Source organism: Didymosphaeria variabile, assembly GCF_027946475.1.
Source record: "Didymosphaeria variabile strain IMI 356815 chromosome Unknown scaffold_2, whole genome shotgun sequence".
NCBI lineage: Eukaryota > Fungi > Ascomycota > Dothideomycetes > Pleosporales > Didymosphaeriaceae > Didymosphaeria > Didymosphaeria variabile.
The window spans coordinates 313,078-336,088 of record NW_026611621.1 but is presented as its reverse complement, the minus strand read 5'-3'; the positions used below and the strand labels follow the sequence as shown (position 1 = coordinate 336,088).

Sequence of the window (23,011 nt, the reverse complement as noted above, 5' to 3'; positions counted from 1 at the left end):
AGCTAGCTTGTGGTGGTCAGCAATGACCTAGCCTCCCCTCCCTATTGAGAGGGCTAGCTACGTCATTCATCCGTCCAACCCCAAAAATTCTCTCCATCTTACGCTCAATCGAAGCATCCATCAATAACGTCGCTGAGTTGGACCGACGTGGCTATAACAATGCGACCAGATCAATTATTAAAATTGGGAAGTCCGGCTCCCGCTACAGGGAGAATTGCAGCAACAAAAGCGCCTCTTTCGCTAGTCATAACGGCCGTCCAAGATCTTACACTCAACTCCAAGTATTTCGAAAATCATCTTTGTGACCCAGCGAAACCGACTACACAACATCGGACCCCGTCCCTGGCCGTTGCGATGACACCACGCTCCCCGTTTTAAACGCAACAGAATCGATACGTGAGGCATGCTTTGTCAGGTGAGAAGAGCCTTGACTTCCAAGGCTGTCGTCAGCACCATGCTCTATCTCCGATGATAATTGCACCGTATTGACAAAGCTCGGCCGCGTCAATTGGTGCTCCTTCAGTATGCCTAGTTTCTTCAATATTCGCTCGGTAGGTGACTTCAAAGCCGGAAGTGAGCATGCGATAATGCCGACGATGTTCTCCAATATTGCGTATGTGGAAGGGAGCATGGTCGCTTGCAGGGCGTCGCCGGCGCCGAAAACCAGGAACGTGCTCATCTTCGCGCAGAGGATAGCTGTAGCGAGCAGGCCAAGCGACATGAGGAATCCGATAAGTGCTTTTTCTGAGGTTGACCGCGAGAGACCGCGAATGAGTTTGATCGGCATGAGTGAGAAGGCGAGGTCCATTAGAATGTAAATCCCTAGTACCGGTCAGTATGAGCGAGTGGACGCAGGTCACATCGAACATACCAGACACAGCCCACCCGTAATTCACGATGGGCGTCGTCGGCCAGCACACCACGTCAGGAACGGTCTCCCAGCTTGCGGCGATTGGGGTGCACTGTCCCAGCTGAATGACAAAGTACGATGTTGTGATAAGGCACTGGAGACCCATGATGGAGTACAGAGTCCACTTCCACCATTTACTCGAGTCGAAACGGAGCAATGATGCCGCCACCGAAAGGCGTACCAAGCATAGCGAAAAGAGCCATGATAATTGCATTCCAAACTGCATCTTGAGTGCTAACTTCAGGTCGCTCGGTGCAACGTATGCCATGGGCTTTCCCCATCCGTGTGAGATAGCCGTGTAAGCGAAGGACATGCTGAGGAGAGAGAGCACCTGGAAGTCGTTAGCAAAATTCTTAGTCGTCTGCTGGAAGACCGACCTCTCCTCCGAGGATGAGCCAGTCATCTACGTAGAGTCTCCGTGTCCTCGTTGCTCGCGTGTAGGTGCGCAGAACGACAAGCACCAGCGCGATAACCCCCAGAATCGTCACCGGGACCAGGTAGATCGAGGAATTGTTCGAGTACGGTGGCATCGCCACTGCCGTAGCCATGGTAGCTGGTGTCACAGCTGTCGACGTTCCGCACTACAAACGGTCCACGGACGCCGTCACGGGGAACGGGGAAAGAGGGTCGGGAAGTCGAGTCACGTATGAACTTGCAAGACGGCGGGCTCTCCCCGGGCATTCTATGACACTAACAGCGGGAGGTCCATTGCGAGCCGCACCGTTGAAGGTTGTCCAAGCCGCGACACACTGTCAAATTGGGCAGCGGAAAGCCACGGAGAACAGCGCCTAATTCACGAACAAAGTTTGACGTCGCGGGACAGCTCTGCGGAGAGCAAGGATGCCGACGTTCGACACGCCGCAAGACCCTCTGATGCGCCGCGCGTCAAGCATTTAAGATTTGCGCTCCCGGGTAAAAAATCGAAAACATGGATGGTGGCGCACTGCTGGTGCGGTTCCCCGCGAGCGGCTCGCGGCGCTTTTACCGTTTGGGAGCTGCCGAGATGTTCCGATCTCGTTGAGGTTAGTGTATGCCGGTATCGAGACTAGTGTTTGGCGCCATGACTCGAACTTGGAACGACCGTCCCATGGCCCACGGACCTGTTCCGAATAATTGGACAGTCTCCCCTGGAGCTAGAGGCACGAGAGCAATCTTTAACGACTGCTCGCCGTCCTATCGTTCATGCTTTGCCTCCAAAGAGCTTCGCAAGACAGATACGCTCGTAGGAGTTTATCCGGTCATCGTCATGCGCTCAAGATGTATCGTCCGGCACCTCGCCGGGTTACGAAAGCATATACAATTCCCTCGCCTACATTGAAATTGCGTACACATACAACGGACCGATCTCCTGAACAGCAGCGGCTCTAAGTACCTCAGCCTCAGGCCACTATTTGTACTGCGCCGCAAATCAATCAATATTCGCATGAACCGCACGCTGCACGCCCAGAGATACCCAAGCATCAGACGCCTCTTGGTCCAACCGCCCCTAGACTTACGAAGAAAGGACACGGTATTGCGGAACGTGGAACAGTAAAAACGTTCTTGGACTGCTTTTTGCCACGTAATACGACGTCTGCCACACAACTAGGACGTTTACAAAATTGCCTTGACTATGCTTGCGAACCGGCCAGAGCTGTTTGGCACCGACGCGAACAATGCTTGGAAAATGATCAAACACCCTGTTACCACCCTCCATAGCGCCTGAGAGCTACTGAACTAGATACGACCATGCCACATCAGCTCTTTCCAGCGTCGCATACTAGGCTCGTTGAGACGCAGTCGTGCATAATAGCAGATACATAGACCGCCAACTCTTTCAATCTGGTCAATTCGGAGAGTCCGCTGTGCGTTTTCCACGACTTAACTGACGTCCAGCTGCACCCGCAGCATATGTCAATCTGGGGCTACCTACTACTCACTATTCTAGTTGTTCAATTTGAGGATACTTCTCAACCCAGTGAATCCGACCTCTGACTAGGTCAAACTCCGTACGAGTGCATTTACGTTCTTCTTCACCACGTGCAGGGTCGAGCTCTGAGCTAGATACACTGAATATGGTAGAGTGCTGGCTACGCGGAATGCTGTGGTAGAATTGAGTAGATCTATCATAAAGTACCATAGGTAACGGGCTGAAATAAGTTCCATTGGCGTGTCTTGATATTCTGAATCGCGTAAGACTACGTCGAGACCCTTGTCTTGTGCATTGTCTAGCCCTATCAAAGGTTGAAGAGCTTCGCGCTTTATTCGGACTATCATGAAAACGAAAGAGAGGGGTTTCTAGCCCACTTCGACGACCCGTGACAAAATGCTAGTGTTTTAGCACGAGTACGCTTCGGGCTGGTGTACGCAAGAATCGATCAAATTTTTGTAGCATGCGCTTGACGGTACAACGCGCGAAAAGAGATGAAGATGCGGACTCAGACGTATCAGCATACCATAGGTAATCCCATCAGATTGCCTAATTCGGCGCTTAAAATCGACAGTCAAAATCATGGATCATCCACGTCTTCTAACATTATAGTACCAAAGCCAGGGCAACTTTAGTGCAGCCCAACAATGAGATCGGAAATCGCATGTTCGGTACGCCAGGGCCACCGTATTGCACAGACTAGGCGATATCAATCTTCCGCCCCCATCTCACTCCAAGATCTCTCCTAGCTGCACTTCAATCGCATGGAGCTTCCGGTAAATCGGTATTTCAGTCGTGTCGTGCTTGGAACTTTAGTTGTGATCGTCCGTCGCATTGAAATCAAGCTCGCCGCTTTGTATTAGGATTGTAATTACCCCACAATGTCGTCTGTGGCTGGCGCGACGGTAAGCTAGGTTTCCGCCACCGGAACTTTCTGTTACCGTCGCCTTGATGATAGAATTTGCATGCCGAAGACAGTCTTTACAGCATTTCGATGATCGTCATCTTCACGCCCTGACTAGCGCTTCGATAGTGTGATTGATGGTAGTGCCTCGGCTGTTTCTCTAGTCTCTCCATTTACGGCATAGACCCATCGTGAATTTCCGTTAATGGGTCATGATCTGCACCAGAATGAGGTTAGTATACAGATCAGCATCCCTTTGAGATGAGACCCCGCGGACTGAGTCGACATTGCGTGCAGAGTCATGAGCAAACCGCGGTTGCAGATCGATCTCCTGTAAAAACAGCAGGGTTAGAGACCATCAAAAGACCTCCACATCCCCCCGTGAGGAGATTTAGCGACCTTCCCCACGTCTGATCCAGATTCAACAACGAAATGGCGCCTCTTGGATCTTACAGCGTTCTAGCTACATCGTGTCTCTTGCTTGCTGCGAATGGCGCGCCGGCACCCGTACGCGACTCTGGATCTCTCTCGGCAACTGTCACTATTCGCGCTCCAGCCCCTGAACCACAGCTGGTCGGTGGCCTCATTGGTGGTCTTGTGGGAACTGTCGGTACTTTAACGACGACAGTGGTTCAAGCCTTGAATGGTACACTTACGGAGCTGCTCGACCCAAAGCCCACAAGTTCACCAAAGAGCATCGACGATGTTCTCAACTATCTACAGAAACGGTACCAGAATAAGAACAACACAGGTTACATTGGTAACGGCATCAACTATGCGCTGAATGGCATCCTGCCTGCTCTCACGGGAGCGAAGGGTTTCCAGGGTGCAACAATTGCAGAGGGTTCTCAAGGGATCAACTCGTTCACAAACAGCAACCCTGCACCTCCAAAGACGATTTATCCACGAGCCAGTTCTTCGGATCCCAAGTTCTCAGTCAGCGAGGCAGCCTTGCGGTCAGCCATCTACATCCCGTCCACCTTCAACGCCAAAAATGCCCCTAACCCAGTCCTCCTTGTTCCTGGCACAGGTGCATTCGGCGGTATAAACTACGAAGGCAACTTCGCGAAGATCTTGCAAGCAAACCCCTCAATCGGCCAACCAGTCTGGCTGAACATCCCTACCGCCTTGCTCATGGACGCCCAGACGAACGCCGAATACGTCGTCTACGCTATAAACTACATCAACGCCATCACAGGCAAGAAAGTCAACGTCATTGGCTGGTCGCAAGGCAATCTCGACACCCAGTGGGCGCTGAAGTACTTCCCCTCAACACGCACATCCACCAAACAGCTCATCTCAGTCTCGCCTGACTTCCACGGAACTGTCCTGGCCAATCTGGTCGACATCGGCACGGATATCGGCGTAGTCCCGATGGCGCAAGCCGTCCTGCAACAAGAGTATAATAGTAATTACGTGACGCAGCTGCGTAAGAACGGCGGAGACTCAGCATACGTCCCCACCACAACCTTCTACTCCGCTTTCTTCGACGAGATCGTCGAGCCGCAGGCCGACCCCAACGCATCCGCCTTCCTCAACGACGCGCGTGGCGTCGGCGTCTCCAACAACGAGATCCAGGCCAAATGCGGCAACGCTCCAGCCGGCGCATTTGGGACGCACGAGTCGCTGCTTTTCAATGGTTTCGTCGTGACGTTGGCGCTTGAGGCGCTGAAAAAGGGACGGGCTGTGCAGGCGGGTGAGATTGATCTGGCGACCGTTTGTCAGCTGGCTGTGTATCCCGGGTTGGATTTGACGGATGTGCTGGAAACGGAGGGGTTGATTCCGCTGGCTGCGGTTAATATATTGGAGTATATTGGGGCTGGGAAGGGGGTGGTTGGGGAGCCGGGATTGAGGGCGTATGCTACGCAGTAATGAGTGGGAAGAGAGGGGTTGATTGTATTCTCTTGTATATATACCTAATCCTAACCCTTGATGTTCGATAATAAACAAACATGAGTGAAGTAGACAAGAGTGAAAATTGACAGCGGTTATGCTTCAAGTATACATCCTCAATTCGGCCGCACTACATTGCCGCTACTTTCTATTTCTTGTCCTCGCTATACATCAAGCAAGCCTCGCACGGGAAATTGAAGAATGTTGTGCCACAGGTGATGCAATATACTAGGTGTTATGATATTTCAGATCGCATTACCTGTCATATCTTCCCGATTGCATCGAAGATTCGACGTTCAAATCACTTCTTCCACAGCCAGCAGAGCCATACTCAAAGTCTATCAAGTGTGACTTTAAAGTAGTACCCCAAGCGGTGTGATCAGGATTACGACCAGTCATTACCGAGGCCATTCTTATCGCAATCGAACTGTGCATAGAGGGTCACTTCTGGCTAGGATTTTCTCTACGCCGCAGGACTTCAAAGTCATCCTCGACATTGAAACCTCCAACCTTTGGTCCACTCGTCAATGTTTCGCTAGTCTACAGAGTCAATTGCGCTCCGATGTTGCGTGTCAATGGAGGCACGAGAATATTGAGAGCGGACGAATGGTTGAGGAACAGATTTGAGGTTGAAAAAGAGTTGGATTAGATACTGACCACGCTTGTTAGATAGCAGCGCTTGTTCTTTGGGATACCATTCTTTTTCACGCCCGAGGAGGTCTTCAGGCTGACGCTTCAAGGGCAAGAAGACAAGAAGTATCTGCGATGTATTGATTCCTTTGAACACACTTGTCGTCTAACTCTCAAGAACAGCATGACCCTAGACCACTTCGTTTGCCGCGTGTCATCACTCTTTGCCGTTTGACAAACCACCGTTTCCCATCCAACCGCCTGGCCCAAGCTTCCCTTCTCCAGTCCTTCACCTCGCGATCAGCCGTCACTTTGAAAGGCGCCCGTTTGCATACACGGCAAGGCCCGTGCAGTTCAACACGTCGCCGGGTCCCGTGCGCTCTCGAGTTCCTGCCCATTTCCTTCAACCTCTCTATATAAACACTCCAGCACCTCCCCACTCACCACAATCACCTCTCCCAGTCCTAATAGACTCTCCCCCACAAACCTCGACCTTTCTTCCGCCACGACCCGGAAGCTTTCTTCAGCATGAAGTTCATCTCGGCTGTTTTCGTGGCAGCCACCACCTTGTTGGCTACCGTGTCCGCCATCCCCGCCCCGTAAGTACATCTTCGTTGGAACAAATCCAACTACAGAACGTTACTAACCCCTCACAGATCTAGTGCTCAGGCCCAGAACGCGGCGCAGCTCAAACACACGCCTCCAATCTTCGCTTATGCTTCACACCTCGGGGAGCGTCAGTCGGGAGGCGGCTCCAACGCGCTTGCAGAGCGCCAATTGGATCCGGAGGAGATCTGCGCCCGTAGTTTTGCAGAGTGGCGTGCTTGTCGCGAGGCCGCTGGCTGCGATCGCGAGTGCCCGGCTGGTGAGGCTTGTTACAAGGCCCTCTGTGCGACTCCCGCTTCCACGAACGGCAACGCCTGCACCCAGCTTCGTGCGAAGTGCGGACTTGTTGAGAAGCGCTCTGGAGGAGACTCGGGCGGATTGGACATCGCCCAGAACGACAAGCGTCAGGTCGTCGACGACCCGAACGCTGCTCAGGCCGCTCACCTTGTCGACATCTGGACCGAGCCCTTCTTCTCTGGTCGATACACCTGGAGCTACTATTCTGAGATGATCGCCAGCACTTGCGTCGACGTCTCCGACTTCCCGGTTGAATGGTCGTCGCTGAAGGTCAACCCGCAAGACACTGCATTCCACTGCACATTCTACGACCTGCCAAACTGCAAGGACGGGGCCAAGTCCTTCACCGTCGATGGAACAAATGGATACGAAGCTCCCGAGCTCCGCCGCGTCGATGGTAACTGGTACCACAACGTCCGATCGCTCAAGTGCGAGCCAGGCGAGATGTCCGTGGCCAACAAGCGTCAGGTCGTCGACGACCAGAACGCTGCTCAGGGCGCTCATCTCATCGACATCTGGGATCAGCCAAACTACATCGGTGCCTTTACCTTTGCTGTTTACTCTCAGATGACCAGCAGCAGCTGTGTCAACGTCGCCACCAATCCATTGGACTGGGCGTCGTTCAGGATCTATCCCAACGACATCCTCTTTTACTGCACATTCTACGCCAAGCCGGATTGCCAACCTGGTGGAAAAGCCTTCACGATCGCCGATGGAACACATGGATACGGGGTTCCCGATCTGCGCTCTTTTGGCAATGGTCTTTGGTACCACAACATCCGATCGCTCAAGTGCCAGCCAGGTGTTTGTACGACATGTTAAGGCGCGGGTAGCTTGGATTCTGGCATCATCTGGGACCAGGCCTTCGGCATAATCTCTAATGTAATGGATGGTTGGTAGACACGGTTCGATTAGAGAACTTGGGGACGATGGGTTTGAACCCGTGTTATCATAGTATCTGTGAATGGACAGTAGTACCTTCTTACAATTTCTCGTGCCTATGTATATGTGCAGTGCAGCTGGCCATTGTGAAACCACCTGCAGCATCTTCTCTGTTTTAGTGACCTTGCTGTGAGGTGACGTGGTACTTATGGTGCTGAACAGGCGAACTTGATGCTACAAGCGACGCAGAGGTGCGAAAACAGAGGTAACCCTGTTATTGTTATAGTAGGTAACAATATATCTTCGCGTTGGCTTACAAACAGCAGAGAAGATATGTACGTAAGCATACTATAGTATTTGCTGACCATCACGTTTTCAAAGACCCCGCGAAGACTCTGCTGATCGGCACAATTTTCAAACACATACTTCCTTAGACAAGTCTTTTGTTGGATGGGTCTCCCTTGTAAGGCAACGAAACAATGATTATTCAATAACGCGTGACGAGGTCAATGAACCGACTGTGGCAACCAATTGAATGTTCATTGTTCGTCCGAACAGAGGCAACTGTAGTAGAAAGGCGATGGCACCAATCCTTGTGAAAGTCTATCTATGGCGCTAGTAAAGCATGTCAGAAGTCTTCTTCTGCGATGGTAGCATAATTTATTACAGATTCCTAATTTGAACAGTCGAGTTACACAAGCACCATGAGGGTGCAGGTAAGCTTCTGTTAGTGCTGGGCCTGCGGAACAATTACGTAACAAGAAGCTTTTGGCAGGTGACGTTTCCCGCAACACCCGAAATTGTAAATGTCATCTTTTGAAGCGGGCCGTGCATATAGGCGGCAAGCCCAGGCCTCACCTTACCAATGCCTCGGGCAATTCCTAACCCCTTGCGTGACGGTTGCCCGACTTGGTTAAGCCCAAACACGCCGATATTTCTCCGACCTTTCTCCCCACATAAACTTTTGTCTCATCTCCAACGTCAACGCTCTTCTTCTTCTCTGTTTTGCGGATCCACGCGCGTTACTTCGCGTCAAGAGATAACCATGGCACCTTCTGAAGACATCTTTGTGCGAGCCGAACGCGGCATTCGAAGTGGTCTTTCACATCTGCCGACATGGATGAGTCACTTCCTGGGATATCGTGGCAAGCCAGCTGCTCCATCCCCAGACCTCATAGTCTGCATTTGGGGATTCATTGGAGCTTTCGGCGGCGTCGCGGTCATACTTGCGATTATGACTGAGTCGCATTACTTCACCAGCCGCCACGTGCCAGCTATAGTTGCCTCTTACGTAAGTGCGTTACTGTCATTTCGACATCAATACTGACAATAGTATAGGGAGCGTCAGCCATTCTCTGTTATGGTGCTATCGATGTACCGCTCGCACAACCCCGTTCTCTGATCTTCGGTCACTTCTTCAGCGGTCTCGTGGGGGTCATCATCAAGGTCATTTTCAACTACCAGTTTCCGGAAGATGGCGATGGATTCCCACGTCTCATGTGGCTTGCAGCAAGTCTGGCGACGTCGATCGCTCTTGTTGTCATGCATCTGACCAAGACGACTCATCCACCCGCCGGAGCTACTGCACTTTTACCTTGCGTCGACCGTACCATTCACGCTTTAGGATGGTACTTCCTCCCCGTGCTGCTGCTCTCCTCGGCATTGGTCCTCGTAACCGCTCTCCTTGTCAACAACATCCAACGACAGTATCCGAAGTTTTGGATTGCACCAATCCCTCCTGCGCCGCCCGTACTACCCAAGGATCAACAAAGCAGCACCCCGGATGTGGAGAAGGCAGCGTTTGGAGAAACGCCGAATCCGCCGTCAAACGGACCGCGCGATGCAACGAGCACGCAATGAACGCACTTTTTTGCTGCACGTTTTTGGGAGTGCGGCGGCAAGCCCGGATCTTAAAGGTTTCGGGTGCTGCAGCAGGGCCTCTGCGCGCATCAGTATGCCGAAATCCGTTCAGGAAGAGCAACAAGACGCTATAATTAGTTCGAATGGCATTTAATCATACTCCCACAAGGAACAACTCTTTCTCGATTGTATTCTCGATATAACGCTTGAGAAAAACAGGCCATTATAGCGGTGTGTGGTTGTACTGCTGTTGCTGCAATCGGGGGGCGTAGTCGACGCATGTACGGGTCAGTGCGTGAAAGGAATCGTTGCCATGCGCAGTCATTGGCCACAAACGGAGTTCGGAGCTTCGGACACGGCTGATCCCGCTCGGGGAAGTACACGTTGCAGCCGCCTGTTCAGTTCAGGCTATTATTCGAGCATAGAGTGGACCTGCTTTAAGCATACTCCGAGACCCGCTTTTATCTCTAATACGAAGGCAAATACAACGGTCGCATAGAACTCCCTGAAAGGGGTGGGATCGATTGTACTTTCATATGTACGATTTGCCTTGTAGTGAAACATACTAGGCCTCCACTGTACTGTATAACGACCGACGGGAAACTCTTACCATGTGGAAGAGTGGAAGGACCACCAGGTGATCCAATTCATCGTCCATGGCCTAGATCATCTTTACATTGTTCCCCATGGGGCAGGCATCTTCGACAGATCCAACAATTGCCGCATATTTAGGTTCTTGGCTTGCTACAGACGCATATTGGCGACTAAACGGCCCTGCAAGATGCGCTTGCAGTAGCCGCGCGCAACAGTCCTGATCTGTCAATTCTATAGCGATAGTGCCGGACATCGTACATATTCTTGTCTCATGCTGCATTTGCAGCGATGATTACAGAATCACAACAGCACAATCGGGAAGTGAGCGCTTGTCAGGCGCCGCTGCACGTACCGCTAGACGTATAAATCATGTGAATGTCGCCGTTGGCATTGATAGTCATAAATAGTCCCAAATCTTTGGGAGAAAGTTGAAAACCTACGTGTCACTTCTTTTGTCTACCTCATGTCTGAATTCGTGGCTCCCGTGCCAAAGCTGGTGCCAGTGGCTTCCCCAGCCGACATCATCTTCTCGAACACTTCGGCCAATCACCTCCAGTCAGACATATTCAGCGTCAATTTGAACTTGCTGATTGTAACGACCACCATACTACTCGTAATATCTGCATCATGGTTCATTCATTCCACACGTCACAAAGATTTGCCCAAAGGTCCTTGGGGATTTCCAATCCTCGGTAGGTTACAGCTTCTACAACATACAGTGCTTCCTCATGCTTAACGAACTGCACAGGATCCTTTCCATTTCTTACCCAATATCCTGAGCTCACTCTCGACAAGTGGGCGCGCAAATATGGCTCCTTGTATTCTGTGCGTCTCGGCAACCAGCTCTTCGCCATTGTATCCAGCCCAGGCGTGGCAAAGGATCTCATGATCACCCAAGGCGCCGTCTTCTCCAACCGAAAAGAGATGTTCATAAAATCGCAGACCGTCTTCGCTGGACGAGGTATAACCGCGACGCCGTACAACGATCGATGGTAAGCGATCAATCACGCAAAGTATAGCCAACCCAGCTAACAGTAGCCCAGGCGCAAGCACCGCCGCATAGCAACGACGTGGCTCAACCAACAAGCCGTGGACTCCTACACCAACGTCCTCGATTTCGAAGCCACGGATATGCTGCAAGCGCTCTACAGCGATAGTCGGAATGGGAAGCATATCAATCCTCAGACATATGCAGGTCGTTGCTCACTGAACAACATGCTCACCATAACATTCGGGTTCCGCACCGACAGCATACATCACCCCATGGTTGCCGAGGCACTGCGTCTATCCCGCGCATTCATGAACTGCACAGGTCCGATGTCGAACCTCGTCGACTTCCTCCCCGTGCTGCAATGGCTTCCCTCGCCGCTAAAATCCAACGCGAAGGCCCTCCATAGAGATCTCGTAGAGACATATGGCGGTCTGATCAACCAGCTCGACAGCAGGATGCAAGCCGGAGAGCAGGTACCTAATTGCCTCGCGAAGACCATGCTCGACATCAAGGATGAAGAAAACCTCGACCACCTTGACATGTCTATCCTGGCATCGGCTTTCATGATCGGCGGCGTCGAGACAACCGCTTCGATCATGCAGTGGTTCACAGCGCTTATCCCCGCCTACCCGGACATTCAGAAACGCGCGCAGGAGGAGCTAGACCGCGTGGTCGGGCGCGAGCAGCTGCCTACGCTTGCCGATGAAGTCAATCTGCCGTACTGCCATGCTATCATCAAGGAAGTCGAGCGGTGCCATAACCCCTTCTGGCTCGGTACACCGCACACCGCGAGCTCAGACTTTGTCTACGATGGAAAGCTTATTCCGAAAGATACGGTGGTTGTGCTGAACACGTGGAGTATGCACCACTCGGAGGAGAAGTGGGAGTCTCCGCTTGACTTCACCGTAAGCAAAGCCCTAACTTCACACACTGCCACCTCGTGCACATGACTAACCTGAACGGTGCGCAGCCCAACCGCTACCTCCACGACCCAACAACCTCCTCTACCTCGGCCAACCTCGCTGACCCTTACGAACGCGACCACTGGATGTTCGGCGCAGGCCGCCGCATCTGTCCCGGCATGATCGTTGCTGAGCGCGAGATCTGGCTTGCTATTGCGCGCATGCTGTGGGCGTTCGACATGGTGCAGATACCAGGGAAGCCGATCGATCTTAAAGAGTACGATGGGAAGAGCGGGCGGAGTCCGGTGCCGTTTGAGGTGGTGCTGAGGCCGAGGTTTGAGGGGGTGGGAGAGGTTTTGGAGAGGGAGATGGGTGCGTGGAAGGCGAAAGGTATGGTGTAAGGAAGGCAATGTGAGGAGTGTAAAGTCTGAGCTTGGTGGTGCTATGGAAGAGATACTCGCTATAAAGGAAAATGTAGCAGCGAGAGCCGTAAGGTGGCCTGTAGGCTGTGCGGCTGCAAAAGCCTACCTCTGGCTGCAGCGTTATTTTGTAGAATGTTCGTGCAGAAACACTTTGAAGAACCTCTCGTGCTAATGTATCCTTACCGACTGAGAATATCCCCACTAGGTCATCTCAATTCAGGAATAGAAGCTGGAGATACAAGCAACCACGAGAAGGACACAACACCGCAAAGGACAACGTTGGCAGAAAAGGCAGCGACATGTCCTACGATAACACTGCAAGCCACCACGGTTGTTACGTGATTGCTATCAACTTTGCTTACTCCTATACAAAGTGTATACTTGCTATGACTCACACTATTCGAGCCGTCGCTTTGCTACAATCTTGCTGTCAATTCCAGCACAAAGCGAGTAGCGTACACTATGACCAAAACACGTTCCATATAACAGCACCTTTCTACCTTTGTAACAATACGACAAGCCTAGCGGAGTAAGCCGCAGCCTGGCTTATCCATATCACCCAGACCAGAAATAACATTTGCCTATTACGACGTGAACATCGATTTTAACGCATTCCGTCCATTTCAATGCGATTCCGATAACGCGAATCCATGATCCAAGAGGAATCAATGTCGTCTCTTTACTTCGGTTCAAGCGCCAGATTTCATGGTAAAGAAGTTCGTGTAGACAAGACAAGACTCTCAACAAGAAGCTTTAGTGCCAAGCCCAAGGCATGATTTCCGCCGTCGTTGGCGGTTTCTTTATGGTGTATCAGCGCCGACTGAGAAGAAAGCGTGCACGTGATGCGTAGAGAACCTTGGAAGGGTGGATTGGCAAGAGTGATGTATGTACATGATTAAACATGTGAATAGCTTTAATTGGTGGCGCGAAATTGTAACGTTGCTACTGACGTAATGATAGACTCCACCGGGCATGCGTGGGTATTTTTGCCCTTCGCCTTTCTATATGCATTTCAGAAATCCATGGTCCCAGTTAAGTGAATGCTAGATCTTCGAACAACCGGCATACCTACTCCCGGAAACTCTTGCCATCATCATGGTGATAGTCTGTCTCGCAGTGTGGATGGCGGCGCGCGATGCTCTCGTCCAACTTCGTCATCCGCATGCGCACACGATGTTTGCAGTTCCTGCATTGGACACTCGCTCGGGCATCGGCCGGCCGCTGTAATAACGATTCGATATAAGGATACAATACGAGTTCAAGCTTCTCGGTCGATCAGCTACTGTTTGTACTCGAATGCATCGGCAGGCCTGGCGTGTGCGAGGACTGTCCATTGCCTGTTTGGCTCTGCTTCTTCTTCTCCTTCTTTGCCCAGCGCACTGCAACAATTAGTAAAGATACAAAAATGACAAAGTTCAGTAGCTCACATCCGCAGGCGTTGCATAGCGTCTTCGGTCCGTTGGGACCCTTCCTCCATTCAGGCGAATCCAGGGTGCCGCAGTCAGTGCACACATATTCGTCCGCAATCTTGAGTTTCTTCTTCTTGTCTGACGAGGTCCTACCGTCGCGGTCCAGCGATATCTGGATCCCGGCATCGCCTCTTATTAACATCGGGCTGTGCTCGCCTGTACTAATACCCTGGGACCGCTCTCCGTCGCGGTAGCGCAGACCAGTCAACATTTCTATTGTTTCCAGGTGGGTGGCTCCCTCGTAGCGCGCCATCTTGTCATTTATACTGTCGGGCTTGCTTGCAGCCAGCGCCTCATCCAGATTCTGGCGGGTGAGCGCCGTGTTCGAGACGCCTGGTTTCGCGGGCGGGGGCATGGCGTTGTATGCCGCCATGGCGCTTGCGCTCACACTTTCGGTCTGTCCCTGTGTTTCCGTGGCCGAGGGCGTCACGGATGACACGTTATCTGCTTTCTTCTGCCAGTGTCGCTCCTGCGCCTCTGTTTCCTCCTGCTCTTCCCGCTTAAGCTCGGCGATGCGCTTCATAAGCCGCTCGTTTTCGATCTTGTGCTCGAGGAAGGAGTCCAGCAGCGCGGCGTTCTTGGTCGGGTACGGGCGGGCCATCATGAAGAAGCCGCGGCAGTTCATTGTGTTCGGTGGCGCAAACGTGCTCGGGTCGCTGCTCAGATGGGGGTGGCCGTGAGCCTCGAAGATGACCCATGTCTCGTCGGTCTTTCGAAATCGGTAGAAGAAGCGGAGGGGGTTGCCTGAGGCTATTGACTCGTTGAACTCTTTCACGAAAATGCCGCTGTCGTCGGGGTGTATAAACTCGCCAACAAAGCGGCCGATGAGCTGCTGCGGCTCCCACCCGGTAAGAGCTTTACACGATGGCGAGGCATAAAGAATACGGCCGTCGGGTGTGAGAATGTGCAGCAGGTCGCGCAGTTCCTCGAGCACCCGCTGCGACCAGTTACGCCGCTTGGTGAATTCGGTGAGGGTGCTGCCGGAAGGGTTAAGACTGGGGGCGCCGAAGCCGGTGGGCAGCGGGCCGGCGCCGGCGCCCGTCATGGTGGTGTCCTGCTGCAGCGCAAAAGCATCGTTGGGGTTGCTGGCGGTGGACATTTGCTGCTGCAGCTGCCCGGGGAACGGGGAGTAATTGGCCTGCGGGGTGGAAACAGACCCGTCGTCGAACTGCGACAGGTCCATTTCCATGGGCATCATGTCCTCGACCGACATGTTCAGCTCGGCGACGGTGTCTGGGGGGAGAGCCTGCATGGGCGCAAGGCCTGGTATCTGCAATCTCGATCAGCCTGCATCGCGATTGTGATGGCATGGCATGCCGTGGACCGATCTGGGACCCTGGTGCCGCAGCGGGGCGCACAAGCATACTTCAGCGGAGAGCGAGCCGCCATTCTGGTACATGACGGGCGGGTCTCGCAGCGACCATGCGCTGCGGAAATGTCAGTTGTTCGAAAGTTATTCACATCCACTCGCACTACCAGGCGCGAAAGAAAGTGAGCGGAGTGCCACCAGAACAATGACGAAATCATTCCAGCCAATCCGGCGGCGCGCACTAAATTGCCCGAGCGTTGGGTCACGTGAGCGCGTGTCGCAGTTGCCTTCCATAAAACTACACGCGCAGCCCTCAGCTCCAGCACAACGCGTCCCGCGCACTCTCTCGCTCAACTGCAGTATCTCGACTGCAGCACAACCACATCATTTGGGAGCGTGAGTGCGGCGGAGCACACAGTAGCCACCATGTCGAAAATCGATCGGATGCAGATCCAAGGGTGAGTTAGTCGCCATCTGACAGCTGTTCGGCCGCACTGACATACCCAGCATCCGCTCTTTTGGACCACAGCAAGGTGAGACGATAGTTTTCAACACGCCTCTCACTCTCATTGTCGGCTGGAACGGTTCTGGCAAGACTGTAGGATATTCCGTCTGGACCATTTTCGCACGTGGCCAGCTGACCATCCCAGACCATCATCGAATGTCTCAAATATGCCACCACTGGCGAGCTGCCCCCAAACAGCAAGACCGGAGGTGCATTTATCCACGATCCCAGGCTTCTAGCCGAGTCGGAAACTATGGCCCAGGTTAAGCTTTCCTTCCGGTCAACGTCAGGCGTTCCCATGGTCGTCAGTCGCAAGATGCAGCTCATTGTCAGGAAGAACACGCGGTCACAGAAGACACTGGAAGGCTCTTTGCTGATGCGTCGCGACGGCCACAAAGAATCGGTCTCTTCCCGCGTGGCTGAGCTAGACCAGATCGTGCCACAATTTCTGGGCGTCTCAAAGTCTGTCCTGGAAAACGTCATATTTTGCCATCAGGAAGACAGTCTGTGGCCAATGAGCGAGCCTGCCGCCCTCAAAAAGAAGTTCGATTCCATCTTTGAGGCTGATAAATACACCAAAGCGATCGACAACATCAAAGTTATCCGCAAGAACCAGGTGAACGACCTTGCTGTCGCTAGAGCAAACGAAAAGAATGCACAGGAGAACCAGGCCCGTGCCAAAGAGAGCCAAAAAAGGTTGATGAAACTCGATGACGAGATTGAAAGCCACCGAAGCGATCATGAAAAGGCCGAGTCTGGTGCTAGAGAGGCCAGAGAAAAGAGTAGGAACGCTTATGAGCACGCCGCAAAGTATGAGCAGATCGTTGCTCAGCTTCAAGGCAAGCGTGTCACTTATACCGCTAACGAAGAGAACGTAACTTCTTTGGAAGATAACCTCAAGATGATGGCCGAAACCGACGATGAGCTGAAAGATATGATGGAGCAGTATGGAGAGCGTGTGCAACAGTATCAGGACCAACAAGAGGATTTCAAGACGCAGTACCGTAGCTTGCAAGCAGCTCTGCAACATAACCGCACGAATTTAGGCATTAAACAGAGCGAAGTCGGCAAGCATCAAGCAGAGAAGGATCAGCACGCTCGGAACCTTCAGAAGCGAGAAAACCTGATCAAGGAGACTGCCAAGCGACATGACATTCGTGACTTCGATCACGACGTGGACGATACCAAGGTGGCCGAATTTCAGCAAATCCTGAGGAAGCTTGCGCGAGAGCAAAACAAAGCCCTCGACCGTGCTCGAACGGATGCGCAAGAGGAACTTGGTCAAGCTCAAGCTACAGTCAACCATCTGAGCGAACAGAAAGCGGGCCTAAGCCAGCGCAAGGATCTTTCCAAATCACAGATTGCTACCAGCGACAAGCGCATCACGGAGTTGCAGAATGTATTGAGCAAGATTCGTGTCGACGAAGGAGCTGAAGCTGTCATCCTGAACAAGAAGAAGGCCACCGAGAAGGAACTAGAGAAGGCTAGCGCAGATACCGACAATGCCGATCACGATAGACGCATTCAGGATGTCGAAAATACCTTACATGCGCTTGAAGATCGGAAGGAGCGTCTAGATACTGAGCTAGTTCAAGCTACGCAACTCGCCAGCGAGTCTGCGGAGGTCGACTACACACAGAACAAACTCGTAGAGACCAAACACAGTCTTGAGACCATGAAGTCAGTGCATTCGGCTCGCATCTCACAACTCGTTGACCCCGACTGGGACGTCGCGAGCCTTGGCAATGTGTTCCGAGACGTCCTTGCTCAAAAGAACAGCGACTTGAAAGATGCGGAAGCGAAGCGCGATATTTCCCAGGACAAGCTTAACCAGATCAGCTTCAGGCTCTCCTCGATAGAGTCTGAACAAAAAAAGAAACGCGCAGAGTATACCAAATATAAGAACACAGTCCTTGATGCCATCCAGAGGAGCGATATCGATGATTTTGAAGAAACTTTATTCGAGGTTGAGGCGGACTTCGACACGTTGTCTAAAGACACGGCTAGCTTCGGTGCCCAATTGGAATACTTACAATCCTGTCTGGAAGTTGCAGAGAAGCACGATCAATGCCGACTATGCCGGCGAACACTGAAAGACGACAAAGCCGAAGGGTTTACCAAAGCAGGTTTCATGAGCCAACTGAAGAATATGGTCGCAAAAGCCACCCAAAACGCTGAAGCAAACATCGAAGAAGTACAGGCCGAGCTGGAGAAGATGCGAGGTGCGAAGCCAAGCTACGACTTGGCGAAGCGCGCTGAGGAGGTAGAGCTTCCCGCGCTCAAGGCGGAGCACGAGAAGTTGGTTTCGGAACGCAATGGCGTCAATAAACAGCTGGAAGAGCACGACAACATCATCTACGAGTTGAACCAGGCGAAGCAAGAGATTGAATCGCTATCCGTAGACGTCCAGTCAATAGTTAGCTCCTACGATGAAGCCCGCGAGCTAGAAGACCGAGTTGTTGCATTAAAGAAGAAGCAAAAAACGGGTGGGCTTTCTCGTGGTATCAGCGCCGTACGCGAAGACCTCCAAAAAGTGACGGATAAGAGCCGAACTGCGAAAGCGGAACTTGCGGCTCTTAGCAGCGAGCGCGACAATCTACGAAAGATTGTCGGCACGCTTGAACTCCGCATTCGCGATATCAATGCCGAGCTTAGCGCTGCACAGTCAAGTCTGAAAGAGAAGCGAAATCTGGTAGAACGCATTGATGAATTCAAGACTGGCAATGCTGAGCAACGAGAGGCCATCCGCGAATTTGATACTGAGATGCAGGCTCTTGAACCCGAGCTAGAGCGAGCCCAAGCAACGTATAAGGATGTCAATCGACGCGGTAACGAAAAAGTCAATCGCGTTCAAGAGGAAGCATCCAAGCTGTCTGACAGTGTTCGCCAGCTTTCTGAAGCAGACCAGGATATATCTGCGTACATTGATAAAGGTGGCCCGCAGCGTCTAGCTCGAGCTCAACAGGAGATCGAGAATCTTGAGATCGAGATCAAACAGATTGAAGACGACATGTCGAATGTCGCACGGGACATAAAGAAAACTGAAGAGACATTGAGCGGTGTCGAGCACACTAAACAATCGATCTTCGACAACCTTCGATACCGAAAGGCAAAGCGAACCTTGGAAACCCTCGCGAAAGAGATTGAAGACCTGGAACAGCGAAACGCCGAACATGATCAAGCACATTGGACTGCAGAAGGAGACAAGTGGGACGCAGAATACCAATTACTGCATGTCAGAGTGATCGAGCTGAGCACCACGATGAAGCAGCTGGACATTCAGATGGTCGAACTCAGCGAAGAGTACGAAAAATACTACAAAAACGCCGCACAAGAGTACCGCGAGGCTCACATCAAGGTTGAAACGATCAAGGCAGCTTGTGACGACCTAGGGCGATACGGCAGCGCGCTCGAGCAAGCCATCCTGAAGTTCCACACAATCAAGATGGACGAGATCAACAAGATTATCGACGAGCTCTGGCGCAACGCCTACCAAGGCACTGATGTCGACACCGTCCGCATCCGCTCCGACAACGAAGGCGGCGCCCGCAACCGCACCTACAATTACCGCGTCGTCATGGTCAAGCGCGACAACGAAATGGACATGCGCGGGCGCTGTAGCGCCGGCCAGAAAGTGCTCGCCTCCATCGTGATCCGTCTCGCGCTCGCAGAGTGCTTCGGAACCAACTGCGGTTTGATTGCTCTAGATGAACCCACCACTAATCTCGATCAACAGAACATCAAGGGCCTAGCTGAGTCACTATCCCAGATCATCCAAATCCGCCGTAAGCAAGCGAACTTCCAGCTCCTGGTTATCACGCACGACGAGCAATTTTTGCGCGAGATGAACTGCGGCGACTACACCGACGTCTACTGGCGCGTTGGACGTGACAAAGACCAACAGTCGTACATCGAGCGCCAGAACATCGCTGAGGTAAATGCCCTCCTTCCACCATTCATGCTCACGATTTCGCGGACGGAGCTGCGGAACCGCGCTGTTTTTCCGGATTACTTACCAGCGTAATAGGTCGCCTGATCCTGGGACCTGGACGAGTCTACCACGTACGAGCACCGAGCGGAGGGAGATATGATGTATTGGCGTGATGGAGTATGAATGGCGTTCTGGGTCTGACCTGGGACGGTTGCATGCATTTCACGGCGCTGTTGATTTGGATGTACACGGAGATCGTTAGCATGCTTATGTTTTTAGCGGTCTTAATTAGTATCACGGAAATTTGGCCGGACATACGCGGAAGAAGAATAGCATGATACCCATCTCACCGGGCGCTTCACTTCACATTTGTACTTGCTGAGGATTACTAGTCGTTCTGCAGTTCATGCACCTGCATCTCCATGCGTCTTTCAATTCTTGTAAGACCATGACAGGATGAAAGTATCAAAGATCAATTCTGCAACTGCTAACATTCCCAGAACGCAATCTATAACTCTCCTATACTCTACACGAATCGAAAGTTATCCAACCTCCCGCAACCCCCCAATGAACGCCCACAATGCCTCCCCTTACCCAACACACAGTCCACCATCCTCAATTTCCCCAGCACTATCCCCTTTTCCAGCCCCTACACCCTTCCCGTCTTCTTCCCTTACCACCCTTCTTCTTCCCCTTCCCCAGCTTCCCCGCCTTATACAGCTTCAAATACTCATCCGCCATCTGTTTGTTCGTCTTGCGCAGTCCGCACGCTTTGGGCGGGCACTTGCCGCCGTTTTTCTTCTTCTCGGCTGCGGTGCAGGTGGGGCATGTGCCGTTGTTGGCTTTCTTTTCGGCGGCGGTGCAGGTGGTTTTGGGTTTGGTTGGGCATTTGCCGCCGTTGGCCTTTTTCTGGGCGGCGGTGCAGGTTGTTTTTGGGGGGCAGACGCCACCGTTGCGCTTTTTGGTGGCGGCGGTGCATGTGGTCTTGGTGCCGCACTTTCCGGCTTTTTTCATTGCTGCTGTGCACTTCTTTGTGGGTTTCTTGGTAGGCTTCTTTGTGGGCTTCTTGGTAGGTTTCTTAGTAGGCTTCTTAGTAGGCCTCTTCCTAGCCCTACCAGCCCTCGAAGAAGACGTCCTGCTGGACCCCCTGCTCCCTCCTCTAGCCCTAGCAACGAGCTGCATGTCCTCGCTGTCTCGAGTCACGAGCTCCACATCTTCTTCATCGTCCCTAACAACAAGTTGCATATCTTCATCGTCTTCGATGTCACCGACGTCGCGGGCGCCCTTCTTCTTCCCCTTCTTCGGTTTTTCATCCTTGCCGCAAACCGGGTCAGCAACGCCCTTCCAAGGCGCTTCCGACCACCTCTTGTCGTTCCTGGGCCAGCCAGCGAGCCTGTAGTTTTCTCCGCCGTTGGATGGGTCGGAACCGTCGGGGACGTTGTGGTACTTTGCGCTATTGAAGGCAGGGTTTGGGGTGAATACTGCGTCCGTGATGGTCTGCCCTTGCACGGTGAACTGGTTGTACCAACCCATGACCTGGGCCCAAGGGATGCCGCCGATGGCAGCATACTCTTGTTCGTCTGGGAGGGGATTGTCTAGACACAAGCGTCAGCATGTCACCCATGGTAGTACGTGACCGTAGCGCACAGGCATACGTACAGTGCTTGAGCGTGTCGTGACACCCAATAAGGTTCCTGTCCGACGCGATCTTGTAAATGGTGGAGTGATCAGGGTCCTCGATGTATTCCATGACCCACTTGACACAGACCCCAAAATCCAGACTCGTGGAAACGTAGCCATCGTCTGCTAGGTTTCCGAACTTCGCTTCTGCGCCTTTGATCTTGCAGTGGTCCCAGAGACTGATGTTTTCGGGTATTTTGTTGGTTTTGCCCATTGTTTGGAAGCCATGTTCTTTTTTGATCTCGTCGGGGCTGCGTCTAGATTGGGGATGGATAGTTAGCACAAGTAAGAAGAATATGGACAATCGGCCCGAGGGAGACTTACCTATCAGCCCGGAAAAACACGAATTCTTCATTTAGGTCGTCAATGTCCAGGCGCTTGGACAGAGCTGGAGCTGTGCTGCCCACAGCAGCTAGGAGCCCAAGAAGACTCAATGTCTTCTGCCAAAACATGATGTCTGCAAGTGTTCCTCAAGGCAACTTTGGTTGAAAGATTGGACGAGTCTTAGACTCTGAACGAACGTTAATGCGACAAGTCGCTGAATGAGTGAATAGAACGTAAACGAATGTCGAAAGAAAAGAAGCGAATGAATGAACGAAGATACTGAGATGTTACGCCCTGGACATTCTTAACGTCTTTGGAGAAGAACATCTTATAGGTTTGTACATTTCCCTCTTTCTCTTGTCCGAAAGGTTGACACTAGGATGTCAATTGCAAAATCTCGCACGAAGTCTGAGGCTGAATCCCGTCTTACTGCAGGATCCTCGGCAAAGGCGTCTCAGGAAGATTTACCTAAAATGGAAGTTGTGCTACAGTCGCCTCTGGTCAGGCATGATCCGAGAGATTGGCGGCTTACCGGACTTTCGAACGATCGAACGAATGAGCTACGCACTTAGCAGACACACAAGGTGATTGGCTAAGTTAGTATTAGCGGGGTGCCAAGACCGAAATTGTGGCCCAGCGGAAACATCGCCAAGGCACGGATAAAACATGCGACAAGGATCAATGGGGTATGGCTTTAGTTTATGGTATGCCGCACGCTGGATACTGCGCCTCTACACTTGTACGCATTTACTCCCCTATGCGATGAGAGAACCAAGTCCGTGGCTGGTTCTGGAAGTTCTTCTACGAGCCTTCGTTCCGTACTCAGCCACGATTACATAAGTGGGGGCGGCTAACTTTGTAGCACCGCTAGGTAGCGTCCGCGTTAGAGACCACCTCGTCAGTGCTAGGTAACAACCAACCCACAATCGCTGTTCGCATCGCACTTGACTACAACTCATCTTCATCATCTCCAGGCTATTCACCCAAGCTTCC

The 23,011-nt window shown here is 52.2% G+C and overlaps 8 protein-coding genes across 8 annotated transcripts; 5 read left to right on the top strand and 3 right to left on the bottom strand.

Moving 5' to 3' along the window:
- Nucleotides 1-319: 319 nt before the first annotated feature.
- On the bottom strand, nt 320-1,458 carry N0V89_001801 (uncharacterized protein; the record flags this gene model as incomplete). Its single annotated transcript, XM_056210612.1, has 3 exons — nt 320-822; nt 872-1,241; nt 1,288-1,458. The coding sequence occupies 3 exons, from the start codon at nt 1,456-1,458 to the stop codon at nt 320-322; spliced, it is 1,044 nt and encodes a 347-aa protein (XP_056074085.1).
- A 2,697-nt stretch (nt 1,459-4,155) lies between these two features.
- Nucleotides 4,156-5,595, top strand: N0V89_001800 (uncharacterized protein; the record flags this gene model as incomplete). Its single annotated transcript, XM_056210611.1, has 1 exon — nt 4,156-5,595. One exon carries the CDS (start codon nt 4,156-4,158, stop codon nt 5,593-5,595), a length of 1,440 nt encoding a protein of 479 aa, XP_056074084.1.
- Nucleotides 5,596-6,774: 1,179 nt separating this feature from the next.
- N0V89_001799 (uncharacterized protein) lies at nt 6,775-7,971 on the top strand (the record flags this gene model as incomplete). The annotated part of the gene is made up of 2 exons (XM_056210610.1): nt 6,775-6,845; nt 6,903-7,971. The coding sequence occupies 2 exons, from the start codon at nt 6,775-6,777 to the stop codon at nt 7,969-7,971; spliced, it is 1,140 nt and encodes a 379-aa protein (XP_056074083.1).
- Nucleotides 7,972-9,265: 1,294 nt separating this feature from the next.
- N0V89_001798 (uncharacterized protein) lies at nt 9,266-9,891 on the top strand (the record flags this gene model as incomplete). The annotated part of the gene is made up of 2 exons (XM_056210609.1): nt 9,266-9,322; nt 9,370-9,891. 2 exons carry the CDS (start codon nt 9,266-9,268, stop codon nt 9,889-9,891), a joined length of 579 nt encoding a protein of 192 aa, XP_056074082.1.
- A 1,057-nt stretch (nt 9,892-10,948) lies between these two features.
- N0V89_001797 (uncharacterized protein) lies at nt 10,949-12,779 on the top strand (the record flags this gene model as incomplete). Its single annotated transcript, XM_056210608.1, has 4 exons — nt 10,949-11,177; nt 11,234-11,477; nt 11,529-12,381; nt 12,447-12,779. The coding sequence occupies 4 exons, from the start codon at nt 10,949-10,951 to the stop codon at nt 12,777-12,779; spliced, it is 1,659 nt and encodes a 552-aa protein (XP_056074081.1).
- Nucleotides 12,780-14,075: 1,296 nt separating this feature from the next.
- Nucleotides 14,076-15,668, bottom strand: wc2 (white collar 2 type of transcription factor; the record flags this gene model as incomplete). The annotated part of the gene is made up of 2 exons (XM_056210607.1): nt 14,076-15,539; nt 15,636-15,668. The coding sequence occupies 2 exons, from the start codon at nt 15,666-15,668 to the stop codon at nt 14,076-14,078; spliced, it is 1,497 nt and encodes a 498-aa protein (XP_056074080.1).
- Nucleotides 15,669-16,004: 336 nt separating this feature from the next.
- RAD50 (DNA repair protein rad50) lies at nt 16,005-20,107 on the top strand (the record flags this gene model as incomplete). Its single annotated transcript, XM_056210606.1, has 3 exons — nt 16,005-16,036; nt 16,086-16,176; nt 16,229-20,107. The coding sequence occupies 3 exons, from the start codon at nt 16,005-16,007 to the stop codon at nt 20,105-20,107; spliced, it is 4,002 nt and encodes a 1,333-aa protein (XP_056074079.1).
- A 537-nt stretch (nt 20,108-20,644) lies between these two features.
- N0V89_001794 (uncharacterized protein) lies at nt 20,645-22,146 on the bottom strand (the record flags this gene model as incomplete). The annotated part of the gene is made up of 3 exons (XM_056210605.1): nt 20,645-21,609; nt 21,674-21,945; nt 22,019-22,146. 3 exons carry the CDS (start codon nt 22,144-22,146, stop codon nt 20,645-20,647), a joined length of 1,365 nt encoding a protein of 454 aa, XP_056074078.1.
- Nucleotides 22,147-23,011: the final 865 nt, after the last annotated feature.